Source organism: Bos indicus x Bos taurus, chromosome 16 (assembly GCF_003369695.1).
Source record: "Bos indicus x Bos taurus breed Angus x Brahman F1 hybrid chromosome 16, Bos_hybrid_MaternalHap_v2.0, whole genome shotgun sequence".
NCBI lineage: Eukaryota > Metazoa > Chordata > Mammalia > Artiodactyla > Bovidae > Bos > Bos indicus x Bos taurus.
This window is the reverse complement of record NC_040091.1, coordinates 57412033-57428433: the sequence shown is the minus strand read 5'-3', so window position 1 is coordinate 57428433 and position 16401 is coordinate 57412033. Positions and strand designations below refer to the sequence as shown.

At 42.7% G+C, this 16401-nt stretch overlaps 1 protein-coding gene across 2 annotated transcripts in view; it reads left to right on the top strand.

Moving 5' to 3' along the window:
• The window catches only part of ASTN1 (astrotactin 1), a 352052-nt gene that overhangs the window by 254960 nt on the left and 80691 nt on the right, over positions 1 to 16401 (top strand). For both annotated transcript variants that reach the window (XM_027565413.1, XM_027565414.1), the window contains exons 15-16: positions 7928 to 8032; positions 10346 to 10534. In XM_027565413.1, the coding sequence (XP_027421214.1) occupies positions 7928 to 8032; positions 10346 to 10534 (294 nt within the window). The remainder of the gene's footprint in view (positions 1 to 7927; positions 8033 to 10345; positions 10535 to 16401) is intronic.

Sequence of the window (16401 nt, the reverse complement as noted above, 5' to 3'; positions counted from 1 at the left end):
GGTCAAGAGTAGAGGTAGAAAGAAGGTGGATGGCTTCCAGGCTGAATGTCTGTCATGTGGATGGCTGTGTTTCCCTGACAAGCGCCTAGAGAGCAGTGTGAGGGAATAGAAAGTGATAGAGCTTTGTTGTCAAACGACCCTGAGTCTGACTGTCAGATGAGTCCTAGCTCTGCTACATTCCAGCTGTGTGACAGTAGACAGCACAGTCTCTTGGGGTATTATGGCCCCCGTTGTAAGATGGAGATCATGGCACCTGTTCCTCAATGTTGTTTTGAGCCCAGTGGCACTCCTCTCCTGGGCTCATTATGGATGAAGTTATGAGGTGCTTGGGAGAGGTGGGCATACCTGGGGATGCTTCTCCATTCTGTGCCACTGAAGACCCCAGTGAGTGCTTCCTGGACCAAAGAAGACACTTCAGAGGTTTCCAGAGACCCATACGACGCAGCCATCTGGGAACTCGGCGTCACTTACTAGAAGACTGGACACGAGCTCGTCTGCTGTCAGCTTTGGTCATTTCTCCATGCTCCTCTTCCTTCTCCATTCTATGTCTTCCTTATTCTAGACCTTTATCCCTTTTATTACCCCCTTTTCTGAAGAATGGCTTGAACTGAATGTGAGCCTTTTTCAGATATCATGTCTGAAACATTCCTTTAGACTGGAATGGGATTAAAAGCAGGTCCATCTGAGGTAGCATAGCGCAGTGATTACTAGCTCAGCCTCTGGAGCCTGACAGCAGTTCTCAGCTCTTCACTGGCTGTACAATCTGGGACAAGTTACTTACCTTCTCTGTGCCTCAGTTTTTTTTACCTGTAAAAAAGGGGTGTTATAACATTGCCTTTCTGATAGGATTAGTGTAAAGAACAAATATTTGTAAGGTTTTTAGAGCAGTTCCTGATGCATAGTGAGATGAATGTTTAGTAAATAAACAAATATACCAAAGGAGATAAATAAATAAATAAATATACCAAAGGAGAAAGAAAATATGGACACTCAAGCTCCCAAATTGTGTCTCCCTTATAGCAGAAGGAAAAAGAACAAGAGAGAAAACAATTAGATATTTTCTGTACTGGAAATAAATATAAATAACCTGCCTTCTAAAATATTGCACACATGCACATGTGCCTGCACACACACACACACACACACACACACCTCTGAAAAAATTAAAGTGCACCTCTGGGTGTATTACTGCAGCCTACATTGCTAGTGTTTGGCAATCTGGTTTTCTTGTTTCCATGTCATTTGCTGAGAAACACTTCCTGAGCGTGTGTAAAATGCCTTGTAAAGGAGGTGTGAGATGGCACACAGAAGCGGGACAGGCTCCACACCACCGCTAAACCACCTGGCTTCTGTTTAGTGAGTCACCAGGACAACTTGCTCACAGGTTAGAACTTACACGAAAGTGAGGAGCTGGGCTTCAGATGCCAGGCTGGAGGACGCAGTCCTGGATGCGACCTGAACTTTGGGGCTGGGGGGAGAACAGGTCTGAGAAACATCAGGAAAACATGTGTCTGAATCTCCATCTTTGGAAATAAGAAAAAGATCCAAACTTGGTTCTCATCCGCAAGGGAAATATCTTTCTTCCCCATGTCCTTGGACCCCTCCTGGTTTGGCATATCTGAGGCCAAAGGAGAAGGATGTCCTGGTGGGACACTTCCTTTTTCAGGGTTTGAGGCAATGGCATTCCTAAAAGTATAGAGAGAATTTTTTGTGACCTGCTGATTTTATTCCCAGCCTTTTATTTTTTAACCTATTTTGATTAAAAAGTGATACCAGTTAGACTAAGAGTAGGTATTTCCTTTGACGTAAGAAGGAATCAGTCTTGTTTTTTCAAAGCCTGGAATAACTAGAAGAATCAGTTAAAAGGGGGACTTCCCTGGTGATCCAGTGGCTAAGATCCCATGCTCCCAGTGCAGGGGACCCAGGCTTTACCCCTAGTGAGGAAACTAGATCCCACATCCTGCAACTAATTGCGTGCTGCAGTTGCCAATGCAAGAGACACAGGTTTGTACCCTGGGTGGGGAAGATCCTCTGAAGTAGGAAATGGCAACCCACTCCAGGATTCTTGCCTGGAAAAGTCCATAGGAAGAGAAGCCTGGCTGGCGGGCTGCAGTACTGTTGTAGCCACACATTCCGGTAAACAAACTCATTGAGAAGGACAATGCAGATAGTGGAGTGCAGCTTATTACACCGGCGGGCCCAAGGCAGAGTCTCCTCTTGGCCAAGGACCCAGACCAGTTTTTGTGAAAACTTTATATACCCTAAGTGTACTTGTTCAAACCCATCTCCCCAAATTCCTTGAAACTAGCCTGGACAAGGTAAAAGAGAGATATGATCAAAGTTAACCCATGATTCATGTGTCACAAGACTAGATAAACAGTGGGTATTTATCAATAGGCCTGTGGTCATAGCCCGATAAACATAATGGAATTTACCACTTTGTTCTGTTACAGAGATAATTAGCATATTCTTTTAGGCAACGGGGAGTCCAAGTCCAAGTCCTGAGGCTCTTTTATCTGGGGAGTCTGGTTTTCCATTGGTATGCCATTTCTATAGACACCGGGCACAAAGTTCAGAATCCACTGGGAGGGTGACCATGCGTGTAGCCTAATGTTCGCAGCCTGGCCTAAGATGGAGTCAGGCTCTGTCTGTTTTCTCCTTCAGTACATGCGGCTGCAAAGAGTCAGACACAACTGAGAGACTGAGCACACACACACACAACTAAAAGTAAAACGATTCCCTATGTGCCACAACTAAGACCAGCCAAATAAATAAATATTTGGAAAAAAAAAAAAAGAATCAGTTAAAGAGACTATTGACCACATTTCTTCCATATTTATTTTCTAGTTCTGGTAGCATTTTAATTATATCTTTCCTGAGAGTCATACAGAGAATGTCATAGCGTGCCTCACTATGCACTATTATAGGTCTAAATCCCCATAAAACTTTAAGCTCACAAGATTTCAGAGCAAAAAATGATCTTCAAATTCTTCAATATCAGCATTTTCAAGCATTTTATTTCATTTTTTTATGAAAAAACAGTGCTCCACTCATAAGTAGGTTATCTTCAAATTCCTCTGGAAAGACTATAGCATCAACCTCTCAGCAATTTGTAACACCTGAGCATGGAAGAGATTCCAAGAAGTCCTGCCCTAAAGAAACACCTTTTACTTAGTCCAGAAATTCCCTAATCTATTTAACTAGAGAATCCTCTTACACATAACAGAATTATAGGCTTAAAGAAAGTACTGGAGGGATTTCCTTTGGTGATCCAGTGGTAAGAGTCTGCTTACCAGTGCAGAGGACACAGGTATGATCCCTGGCCCAGGAATTAAGATCCCACAAGACACCGGGCAACTAAGCCTGTGTGCCCCAGCTACTGAGCCCACGCACCCTAGAGCTTGTGTTCCACAACAAACGCCACTGCGATGAGAAGCCCACACACCACAATGAAGAAGATCTTCCCAACCTGGGATCAAACCCGAGTCTCCCGCATTGCAGGCAGGCGCTTTACCGTCTGAACCACCAGGGAAGCCCTGGTGGGCTGACTTTATAGAAGACAGCTGAATTCTCACCTCTGCATTCAATTTATTTTAATATGTTGTTTGGGTCAAAGTATATGAAGAAAACCCATGCTTTCTGTAGTTGGAAAAGGCAGGACCTTGAATATTCCATGTACGGATCTCAGGCTCCCTCAGGGATTCTTGGACCACAATGGGGACCTAGTCTAGACTGACTCACGTGCCACAACTAGAGAAGCTCTCCACAACTAGAGAAAACCTGCACACAGCGACAAAGACCCAGTGCAGCCAAAAATATATATATATATATACTGGAAAGTTACTGATGTATGTGTTTTATCTTGCAGACTTCTTTCCTCCTTATCAAAACAGTTAAGAACTCAAAGCTTGACTAGCCTTTTGGGTGTTATAAGCGTGTGGAAATAAATGAAGACCAACAAAATGGGAACAAGTGAAGGCTACTTACACACAGCGAGGGGGTCAGCCACCATCACCTGCTTTTTTGCAGAGACCAAGAGACAGAGAAATAGGAAAGCTGTAAAGTGGAAAAAAAGGAGGGCTTCAGATAGGCATTGATTGGCATGTAGGCTGTTGGCAGGTAGGTGACCCAACTAACCAGGAGGGAGGTATTCTTAGGTAAATGTTTAGGAGATGTATGTGACTCTCTCTGGTGGAGCCTAACTTGCAAGCAAGAACAAAACTTAGGGAAGCTGTCAGTTATTAATCAAGTCTTAATCAAGTCCTGCTGATTTTGGCTTGATTGTTACAGGAGTTACTGTTTGGCTTGCTGAACTTCCAATAGATAGTGGTCTGACTTCCTACAAGTCTGACTTAGAGATGGTAGGCTCGCTTCTTGGGCTGGTTGCTGTAGATTGTCAGAGTTCTAGTTTTCATGTGGCCTGGCTATTGTCCATTTGATTTTCAGTCTCTCAGTTGAGAAAAGAAGAGAGTGTAGAGGCAGACCAAGGAGGCAGAGGAGGCCACATCCATGGGCATATTGCGTGCCATAATCAAGAAATCCTATGTGAAGATTCAGAGCTCTGGGCTGTTTTGGAATTTCTTCAAGTTCATCCAAAGGAAGCAGACTCTTATCTTCAGCGCTTTGGGGATTAAACATCCCCTTGACATTTCAATAAAATAACAGGAGTAGACTAAATTCCTTATTTTCTTTCTTCCTCCCTCCCTTCCTTGTCTCCTTCCTTCTTTCTGTTTTCTTTCCTCCTTATCTTCCTTGCCTGCCCGCTTGCTTTCCTTCTCTTTTCTTCCTTTCCTTCCTTCTTTTCTTCCTTTCCTCCTTTCTTTCACACAGTTCTATTAAGTCATTCTTTTTTCAAGCATATGAACAGAAAAATAATCTCCTTTCTTGAGAAAATAGATATTTTGTTTGGAAAAAAAGCCATTCACAAAAGTATCCCAAACAATAATAAAAGAAAAAACTAAAACTCACTGCATTGCAAGGGCACACTGAGAAAGAACCCTATGACTCAGCAAGAAAATACATACTTTAAAATATCCCTTTCTTTTTAACTAATGGAAGTATTATCTGTAAGTGAGCACAGAACATCATTTCCCGAGCCTTCACAGTTACGTAACTGTTTCCCTGAGTGTGGTGTAGGGTAAATGCACTTGGTAGATTGCTGTTTAGCAGTGAAGTAATGGAGTTCAGATGTTTGGCTCAACGTGGCTGAGTGTGAGACACTGTCACCCCTGCTCACCCCCAACATCCAAGCTTACTTTCTGCTTTCCTCCCTCTGTCGACCTGAACCAAGGCCTGGGAATTTATAACAAAAAATCAGTTAACAAATGTCAGGTTCACCCAGTTAGGGGTAATGATCTGCATGATGCTTCATATTTTCTCCGTGGGCTTTTGTACCTGTAACTTTATTTGTCCTGATAACCTACCTATAAAGTAGCCTGGATGAATTCTATTATCCCCTATTTTTCAGATACAAAAACTGAAAGAAATGAGTTGCTGAGCCCCAAATCACACTGATTGGAATTACAGAATTGAAAAGGAGGCCAGGGGTCATCTCAACTCAGCTGCTCACTTTACAGATGCAACGCTGGGAACCACTAGATCCCCTGGCCAGGTCCCACCTCCTGATTCCCTGCCCTTTTGTTTTCCTGCTAGGAAACAATTCCCTTAAAGGGAATGTTTTCTGATATATTGAAAACAATCTTTATTTATCAGGCTTGCTATCTTTTTATTAATAGAGTTTCTGAAATAGCAGCAAGCTGATGAGCTAGCATCACTAGAGAATGTGTGCTTCATAGAACAATTTTACAAAACATGCACATTATAACTCTAAGAAAACATACCTTGGAGGCCTGTGACTGCAGTCTTATACTTATAAAGTTAGAATTTCCTTTATATTCTTCTCCGATTAACATAAAGGCTAAAAGCCAGAGTATGCAGAAGTAAAACTGGCATCACAAAGCTTAATGCCCTAAAAGAAGAGCATCTGAAAGGAAGCATACTGAAAACCTTTTCTGAGTTTCAAGTAACTTATCTTTGATTACCTGAGATCAAATTTAAGCAATTGATTCAGTAAGCACCTCTCCTGACCTTTTTTCCCGTTTTTCTTATCTATAATTATTCCCATATGATTCACACAGAAATGGAAATTTGGCAATTACTTAGCTAATTTGATTGGAGTTGACAAGCAGCTAATTAATCCCGCCCACTCTTCATCCAGTTTAGGTACTAAATTAGTTGATTTAGCTCAAAGGAAGCATGGGTCAAAATGGCAAGATAATTCACTGTGTGTGTGTTATTGCCATTATATTTATGCAGACACACTCACTATCTAAGTTTATCATACCTGTGATCATTATATCTGCATAAGTACATATATATATATACACACACACATATGTATACATTAGGCAGAGAAATGAAGCTAAAATTGACTTTCTAAAGTTAGCAAGGTGATTTCTTTGTTTCCTATGGCCTAATTATTTTGTTTCTGTAGCATTTTACATTTATAGTAATGACTAGAATTCCAGTAGAATGCCACTCTTTCTCCAAGGTGTTCAAGCAAGAACAGCTCATTATAGCATCAATAAGAGGCTATACAGGGTGTATTAATTGAGAATAACCTTGGGTAAGTAACTTGGCTTCTCAGAGCCTCAGTTTTCCCATTTATAAAAGAGGGACCACACATAAAGTGTCTATGGCATGTCTGGCACATTGATGACATTCAGTAGAAGGCAGTGGTCCCCAGCCTTTTTGGCACCATTTTCATGATTTCATGGAAGACAATTTTTTTACAGAGCTGGGAGGGGAGGTGGGTGAAGGGTTGTTTTCAGGATGATTCAAATGCATTACATTTATTGTGTGCTTTATTTCACAATAAAGTTATTACTATTATTAACTTTAATTATATCAGTTTGATAGTAATTATAATAATATTATCAAACAAATTATGATTATGAAATGATAAAAATAATCATCATATGCTATTGTTATTATATCAGCTCCACCTCAGATCATCAGGTATTAGATCCTAGAGGTTGGGAACCCTTGGTATAGGGCCCATTCCTGCCCCTTACTAGCTTACTTATGCTAATACAGTCGCTCCTGGTAAAGACAAAACAGCATTATCAGCTTTAGAGTAATTAAAACCTTAATACTGAACACAAATCAGTTAAATAGGACACAAAAATCAATGTTATCAGGAACGTGAGCTGAGTCAATTACTACAGCTATTAAAGAGAGTAAAAACCTGTGTGTTCCAGTAAGCCTAGAGTTTCATATAAGTTTATTAAGGGAGTATTAGAGGAGAATGGAGAAGGCAATGGCACCCCACTCCAGTACTCTTGCCTGGAAAATCCCATGGACGGAGGAGCCTGGTAGGCTGCAGTCCATGGGGTTCCTAAGAGTCAGACACGGCTGAGCGACTTCACTTTCACTTTTTACTTTCATGCCTTGGAGAAGGAAATGGCAACCCACTCCAGTATTCTTGCCTGGAGAATCCCAGGGACAGGGGAGCCTGGTGGGCTGCTGTCTATGGGGTCACACAGAGTCGGACACAACTGAAGTGACTTAGGAGCAGCAGCAGCAGAGGAGAAAGGTTGAGAACCCAGGCCTGGTCTCAGACACACCTGGAACTCTGTCTGGCTCTGTGTAGGTCCCTTATGCAAACACCCTCTCTACGCTTCCATTTCCTCATTTATAAGATACAAACAAGAGCACCCAGCTCACAAGGATCATGTGACTATATACAAAGTGCTCAGCCAAATGCCTGCCACCGAGTAAAGGTTTATAGCTGTTGTTACTATGACTCCAGAGAGTTTCTGCATCCAAACACACTTTCTCATTTTCTCACGATTACACACCCTAACCAGAAGACTTGGGACTTAGGAATCAACTGCCCGCACTGAGCCCTCATCTCCTCTGTCCCTAGGGATGGTGAACTTCAGTGAGGTGTCCGGATACCCCGTGCTGCAGCACTGGAAGGTCCGCTCCGTGATGTACCATATCAAGCTCAACCAAGTGGCCGTCTCTCAGGGTGAGCGCAGCTGTGAGCTGTCATCCACCCCCGGGGTGTGGAGTTCCTTCCCCAGGGCACAAACCTTTTATCCATGGTGAAGATGCCGTCCAAAAATGTAGCCACTTCACAAGATCTATAACCTGTTCACTCGATTCACCCTTCAGGGCAAATGGCTGGAATGGGATCATTTTCTTAGCATAGATTAAATTGCAAGTTCTATCTTGGATGATAGAAGAGATGGAAAGGGCAGTGTGGGAACCATGGAAGATGAGCACCTACTTTATCATTTTTCCTGGGGTCATACAAAAGCAGACTTTTTATAAATTGACAGAATAAAATTTTCCAAATGCAAAGAGTATACTTTAGAGGTTCTATCTGCTGAAAGAAATACGGGAAAGAGGGCAATAAAGGGGAAGTGGTGAAGAAAAATAGAAAACAACCCACTCCAGTATTCTTGCCTGGGAAGTCCCATGGACAGAGGAGCCCGGTGGGCTACAGTCCACAGGGTCACAAACACTTGGATACAATGTAGTGACTAAACACAGCAAAGATTTCTAAACAGTAAGTAAACAAGATAGGTAGATATAGATTTATCTACTATATATGTGTGTGTGTATACACACACACATACTTATGTCTTTATATCTGTATCTAGTAAGTTAAGAAACAGTGAATTCTAAACTTACTTAGGATAAATTATTCCAAAACAGAACAGTGAGGCATCTTGTGTAAGTATTCTTCAAACCTTAGTGATAAATGCCTTGAATCAAGTTTTTCCTAACATTTGAGCAATCCCACTGTGAAGTTTGCAAAAGAGGAAATATCTAACAAAACGGCCTTAACATGGGCTTGCATCCCTATTTCACCTCAGCCCCATGGACTAGAAGAACGTGACTCCACTCATTGCTCGGGGGCTACAAGAATGTTCCAAACCTGAGCTTTATGCTCCAGAGTCTGGCTTCGCTGTGTTGAGTGGAAGGGGGACTAGAGCTGAATGCTTTTGTTGACACAGGATGACCAGACAGGTGAGAGGACTCAGGGTCGGCAACAGGGAGGCTGAGCTTTAGGGCCAATGAGAGAGAGAGATGGAAGGTCAGGGATAGAGAGAAAGAGCAGTGAGACATATACTTGCTAAAGGTAAAGCTTGATGCGGAGAGAAAGAAGAGGCATTAAGGATATAGAATATCTCCAGAGTACACACAGGGGTTTAGATCTTTTCTATCACCAGAGTTCTTGGCAAGAAGGGATTATTAGTGAAGTAAAATCTGCTGGTGCAGAAAACGCCTAGAATGAGATAAGCTACTCTTCATTCTAGACAAACATGGCAATAGAGACCCTACCCTGAGCACATACTCATTTGCACTCAGCCCAGATGCTATATGCCTACCAGGGGATAACAGTCGGGTATTTCTGCTGCCACATGCCTTTCGAAGCCACACATGGCATCATGGATGATATGGGTGTCTGCACTTGGGTTCTTAAGCTTCAGCCATGCTCTGCCTTGCCCTGACAGGACACAGGTGTGTCAAAAGGAAGGCTGTACAACGTTGGTCAGAGAAGATACTGGGTTTGAAAAATTTGCCATAGATTATCTTGCTGATAAACATAATTCTCTTAAACAGGGAAAGCAAATCCAAGATTTGTCTGGGGAGGCGAGTGAGGCGCCAAACAGGTTCTTTGTTCCATTTGCCATTTCCCAGTCTTTATATACTTTTTTCCTAAATAGATATAAGCAGTGTTTTAGTGACTTTCCTTTTTATTCATCTTCCATTGTCTTTCCATTACCAATGTCTCTGCATGAAGAACAAAATCCTGCAGACTTTTTTGATCCCTACACACAGTTAAAATACATTTTACACTGTGGCCTTGTACATACACACACCCCCACATACACACAACAGAAGTTTCATGAAGCCATATTTCATCTTCTGATGGGAAATGTTCTCTGCTGGTATTTGTGTTTCTATTTTAAACTATGCTATTCTCCTTCATTTTTAATGCTATTATTTGAGCTCACTAAGTTGATTTAATGTCATGATTGTGATTTGGAAAAAAAAAAAAACTGACTTAAGCAGGTGGGTGGTAGAGATGTGACAATGTTTTACTCAACTTGTACAAAGTTAACAACCAATTGGCTTGAAGAAATATTCTTTTAGGAACTGAAATGTCTGCTTCAGCTACCTGGAAAGACTCACCCGATAGTTCCAGCCAGCTCTCCAGCATCACTTTGGGCCACGTGGCTCTTGCAGATTTAAGGCTGGAGGGCCTGAGAATCCAGGATGCCCATATTGTGAATCCTCACTCTTAATCCTGGGTGATGTTTCTCCGTAGCCCTCAGCAACGCTCTCCACTCCCTGGACGGGGCTACATCTCGTGGGGATTTTGTAGCCTTGTTGGACCAGTTTGGCAACCACTACATCCAGGAAGCTATCTATGGCTTTGAGGAATCCTGCTCTATCTGGTACCCAAACAAGCAGGTCCAGCGGCGACTCTGGCTGGAATATGAAGACATCAGCAAAGGTGAGTGACCTGCTCATTGACAAGTGCTATGCTTTGTACAAGCCCTGGCTGCCTGCATGCATCTATGGGACCAAATGCAGGGAGTCTGGAGGTGAAGGTTTAATTCTCCTCAATGCTGTTTTCTATCCTTTGAATTGTCACGGTTTGGTTACTAAAGCTAAATATCAAAACAGAGGAATTTGGGCAAACTTTAGATACAGCACAGAGTCAAAGCTGTCTGGTCACTGAACTGGTTAACGCAGAGAAAGTAATCTAAAGGTTTTTACCAGCCACCACTCATCCCACTACCACAGCACAGGCAATGTATTAGATCGTTCTTCTGCAGTAGGGGGGAAAGAACAGCCTTGCAGCCTCCCTGTCACTTCCTGCCCCCAGCAATCCCATCGTGCGCTGGCTGGCAACCCCTTCCAGTAACTAACTGCATAGCAAACCCCTTCTCACTCCATCCTGCCCTGTGTTTAGGAGCATTGTTTCCTGCTGCTCTGTGCTATGAGGAAATCTCCATTGCCCCGCGTGTTTATATAGCTGTGGATAACAGTCTCACAAATGTCCAGTGTTTGATGGCAAGTTAGTATTCAGTCCAAGTATGTATAAGGAACTGGAATTTCTCAAACCTTTTGAATTCACCTTCTAGTGGAGGAGGAGTACTGGCTGGTAAATTTGTATTCTGACTGAGCAAGACTTGGTTTAGAATTGCCATTCATGGAATTTCTTCATCTGAGCTTATCCTCACGGCATTCTGATGAGGCCAAATTATGGAGGTGTGAGTTGTTAAAGGGCAAGTGATGAAATGAGCACAATGAAAACTCAAGAAGTAGGTCAAGCTAAGATTTGATGACCAAGCTTCTCTCTGAGACTAGGGACCCTCTGCTGTCAGCAGGGCTGCAGTGGGGAAAATGTGCTCCCATGGTTTAGACACTCTTGGTTCTCTGAGCTCCACACAGATTTCTGTTTTGTCTTGCTTAAGAGGTAGTAGAGGCACGAGAGCCTCTCCTTCCACTGGACACTTTCTTCCAAAAGAGGCAAGAGGCTTGTGCCTGGGCTGCAGACTTCCTCTCCTGTCCCCCACCAGGTCCTGATTCCTGTAAGCTCAAAGACACAACCACAGACTTCTTGTCTCCATTCAAATGTCAACATCTTAAAATTATTCTGATTCCAGTTTGCCAAGAAAGGAGTATAATGTAAGCACATTTCGATAAGACCAGTTCCAGCTGGCAAAACTTTCTTATGTTTCCACGCCAGAGTCTCCTGATTGAACCAAAGGGCTAAACCCTCCTCCATTTCTGTTTGCCAGGGGTTCAAGGATTGCCAGGCTCTGGGACTGTTGGGAGAGGCAAGTCTGACCTTCCTCAGAACTCCTGGTTCTGCCCTTGCATCTCTCCTGAGCATTGTAATGTCCTCACTAAGCCCAAGAGGAACATTTGTCCATGGCCTTGGCATTGTGCCCTTATCCCTCTTGATCTCAAGCCATTCTTGCACACAGGAGCTGGTTTTGTCACAGTCCAACTGTTGGCTTTATTTTCCCATAAATATGATGTATATCAGCCCTTGCGTGTTATAGATATTAAAATCCATTCAACCACTTTAGTATGTCTATTTTGATCTGTTGTAGTTGTCCACATATACCTACCCCCCAGCTGACCCCTAAATCTGACCTCTGTGTCACTCACTTTGCGTCTCTTATCCTTGGGTCTGATTCTTACACTAAAATATATTTTTCTCTCTAGGCACTAATTTCTTTTTATTCCAAAAGCGTGAAGCCTGCTACTGATTAAGAATTATAAGTACATAAGACAAAGGAAGATTTTCTTCTGCTTTTCTGCACTCTGGGGACTGTTGTTCCAAAATGGAATTTATACACCAGTGGTGACAAGTGTTCTGAGAGGACTATACCTGCCATGACATAAAAGTGACACCTTTTTAGACTCGAGTCCTTTGATTATAGGTTCTTACCTGCTCTAACTTTAAAACTTTCCAGTGAAAAGGGGTTTTCTGTTCTTTGCTTTTGTACCTATGATTAGGTACCTAAAATTGCTTATGGATTGAATAGGAAAGGAGATTTGTCAGGGGTGAAATGAAGTGGAAAGATCATAGGACTAGGGGTTGGGAGTCTAGAATCAGCCAGGCGACTTTGTTTATTCAATTAACTATCAGCACCTTCCCTGTAAAGCTCTCATGGTGCCTTCCAGCTCTGACACTTTATGGATCCTCGGAGTCTCCCTTCATGTGAGAGGTTTTCTCAGGTCAGGCATATGAGTTAAAGACTTTCCTTCTCTTTCTTTAAATCACTATGCAGCTTCTCAAGGGTGGGTTCTATGCCTTATTCAACTTTAAAATCCCAGGGTCCAGCACAGAGCTGGGCACAGGACAATCCCTCAACAAGCGTTGGTTGTTGCTGCTGCTGCTGTTGGTGGGGGGAGTGGTGGTAAAGGCCCTTCTCATGTGATGACTTCCTATGTGGGTTTTATCACAGACACATGAAATGGTTTAGGTATGCCTGCCTGATGAGAATAAAAGGTGGATATGAAATCTTTTTGATGTGGACCTGTTTTAAAGTCTTTATTAAATGTATCACAATATTGCTTCTGTTTTATGTTTTGGTACTTTGGTGACAAGGCATGTGGATTCTTAGCTCCCCGACCAGGGACTGAGCCCATTAGAAGGTGAAGTCTCAACCACTGGACCACGAGGGATGTCCTTAGAGATGGATATTTTTGACCAGATCTTCAAAGGGCAGCCTTTGTTTCAGTGGACACTTACGTGTCATACAAGCACTATATGGTTTGGTCAGACCAATATTTAGGACCACTTGTCTTCAGATAGGGCTTCCCTGTGGCTCAGTGGTAGAGAATCTGCTTGCAATAGAGACCCAGCTTTGATCCCTGGGTCATGGAAGATCCCCTGGAGAAGGGAATGGCAACCCACTCCAATATTCTTGCCTGGAGAATCCCATGGATGGAGGAGACTGGTGGGCTACAGTTCATGGGGTCTCAAAGAGTCAGACATAACTGAACTAACACTTCAACTGTCTTCAGACAAGTCTGACTGGAACTCCAGTCAAAAAAGATACTTGCCATTTCTCATTGTCTAAGATTAGTCTCTCTTCTTTTTTAACAGAGCATATAAAGACTATCTGAATTGAAATTTTCCAACCTTGATCTCTCCACTTCTACACTCACTTCCATCTTCTTCCTTATCCTTTGCCCTCGTGCCTCAGGAACTGTAGTGAGTTCTTCCTTTTCAGCTGAGTCTCTCCCCCTGTGCCCTTGCTTCCTTCCCTCTCTGCCTCCTCTTAGTCCTCACTCATTGGTCTCCTCCTTTTTCATCTCTACAGCCTCTTCAGCCTGAGTTTCTATTTTCAAAAAAATGAAATTTTTATAAATATGCAACTTTTTTATCACTGTTTCCTTTCAACATGTGCTGTGCTAAGTTGCTTCAGTCGTGTTCAACTCTGTGCCACTCTGGACTGTAGCCCACCAGACTCCTCTGTCCATGGGATTCTCCAGGCAGGAATACTGGAGTGTGTTGCCATGCCCTCCTCCAGGGGATCTTCCCCACTCAGGGATCGAACCTGGGTCTCTTACATCTCCTACATTGGCAGACAGGTTCTTTACCACTAGCTCCAGAACACATCACAATCAAATTTCTTAAGTAAGTCGTTTGTACATCTTTTCTCTACTTCCTCAACTTCTTTTCACTCTTCAGATAATTTCTTCCAACCCTGTTACACTACAGAAATAACTCTGGAGAAGGAAACTAAGGACTTTCTAAGCAGAATTTCTGTTTTCTATTCTATAGAAAACTAAACCAAATTATCATTTTAGTTTAGTTTAAAACTGAACTATCATTTTATCTTATCTCGGCAGAAGAATTTGTTCCTGTTGGCCAAGTCTGCCTTTTTGTAAATTCTCTCCTTTGGTGTTCCTGATGGTATTCTGTTCAGATTCTCTTTATTAATCTTGGGCCTTCATTTCTCATTCTTTTTTGCCCTCGCTCCTCTAAAGAAATCACTTAAGTTTTGGTCATTTTTCAGGATTTCATCCTTAATGTTCATCTCATCTTCACTGATGCTGGGTGATTCTCTTCTGTATCTACCTCAACCCATATCTCAAATCCTTCCTTTCTCCCTGAAAGTAAAAAACCCATTTGTCTGTGAGTGTTTACCATTTCTACCTGGATATTCCGTGATCATCTCTTTTCTCTGTATTTGTGAACCACATTGATTCGTGAACCACATAGTTGATTCGTGAACCAGATTGATGGGCCAAAATATAAAGTGAGGAGCCCTTCTTTATATTCTCCTCCCCCCTCCACGTTCAACCATTTACAAAGTTTTATTTTTTTTAGCACCTAAATAGTTCTTTAACAGGTGTCTTCTCCTATCCATTTCTCAAAATTGCATCTCTTTACGGTATCAGCTCATAGGAAATATTGAAGTAGCATCCTCATGTGCCTCTTTTTGTTCAGTTTCATGCCTGTGTAGTCCATTCTACATTTCACCATCTGTTATCTTTTTTAAAATGCCCCTTAATGCCTGGACTCTTCAGCTTGAAGCCTTTCACTAATGCCTTACATCATGAACCTGGCTTCACTCCCTGTCTTAGTTTCCTATGGCTGCTGTAACAAATTACTATGAACTTGATGGCTTAAAACATCATACATTTATTCCCGAAAGTTCTGGGACCAGAGGTCCAAAATCAGTTTCAGTGGACTAAGCTCAAGGTATCAGTGAGGCCAGCTTCTGAAAGTTCTAGGGGAAAACCGCCCCCTTGCCTTTTTTGCCGTTTCCAGCTTGTAGTGGCTACCTGTATTCCTTGGTTGAGTCTCCTTCCTCCATCTTCAAAGGGCATCACTCCAGTCCCTGAGTGACATGGTCTTCTCTCTAACTCCTCCTGCCTTCTCTTATAAGGAGCTTTTTGATTACGTTGGACCCAACCAGATAATGCAGGATACTCTCCCCATCTCAAGACTCGTCATTTAAGCATATCTGCACAATCTCTTTTGCCAATCATGCAAAAAGTGAAGAGGAACTAAAAAGCCTCTTGATGAAAGTGAAAGTGGAGAGTGAAAAAGAGTGAAAAGTTAAGCTCAACATTCAGAAAACGAAGATCATGGCATCTGGTCCCACCACTTCATGGGAAATAGATGGGGAAACAGTGTCAGACTTTATTTTTCTGGGCTCCAAAATCACTACAGATGGTGACTGCAGCCATGAAATTAAAAGATGCTTACTCCTTGGAAGGAAAGTTATGACCAACCTAGATAGCATATTCAAAAGCAGAGACATTACTTTGCAATAAAGGTTCGTCTAGTCAAGGCTATGGTTTTTCCTGTGGTCATGTATGGATGTGAGAGTTGGACTGTGAAGAAGGCTGAGCGCCGAAGAATTGATGCTTTTGAACTGTGGTGTTGGAGAAGACTCTTGAGAGTCCCTTGGACTGCAAGGAGATCCAACCAGTCCATTCAGAAGGAGATCAGCCCTGGGATTTCTTTGGAAGGAATGATGCTAAAGCTGAAACTCCAGTCCTTTGGCCACCTCATGCGAAGAGTTGACTCATTGGAAAAGACTCTGATGCTGGGAGGGATTGGGGGCAGGAGGCGAAGGGTACAACAGAGGATGAGATGGCTGGATGGCATCATTGACTCGATGGACGTGGGTCTGGGTGAACTCCAGGAGTTGGTGATGGACAAGGAGGCCTGGCGTGCTGCGATTCATGGGGTCGCAAAGAGTCGGACACGACTGAGCGACTGATCTGATCTGGTAACATTCACAGGTTCTAGAAATTAGGACCAGGGCATCTTTGGGAGCAAACATTTAGCCTCCCATCCCCTCTGCCCTCTCTAGCTATTGTGTCACTGACCATTCC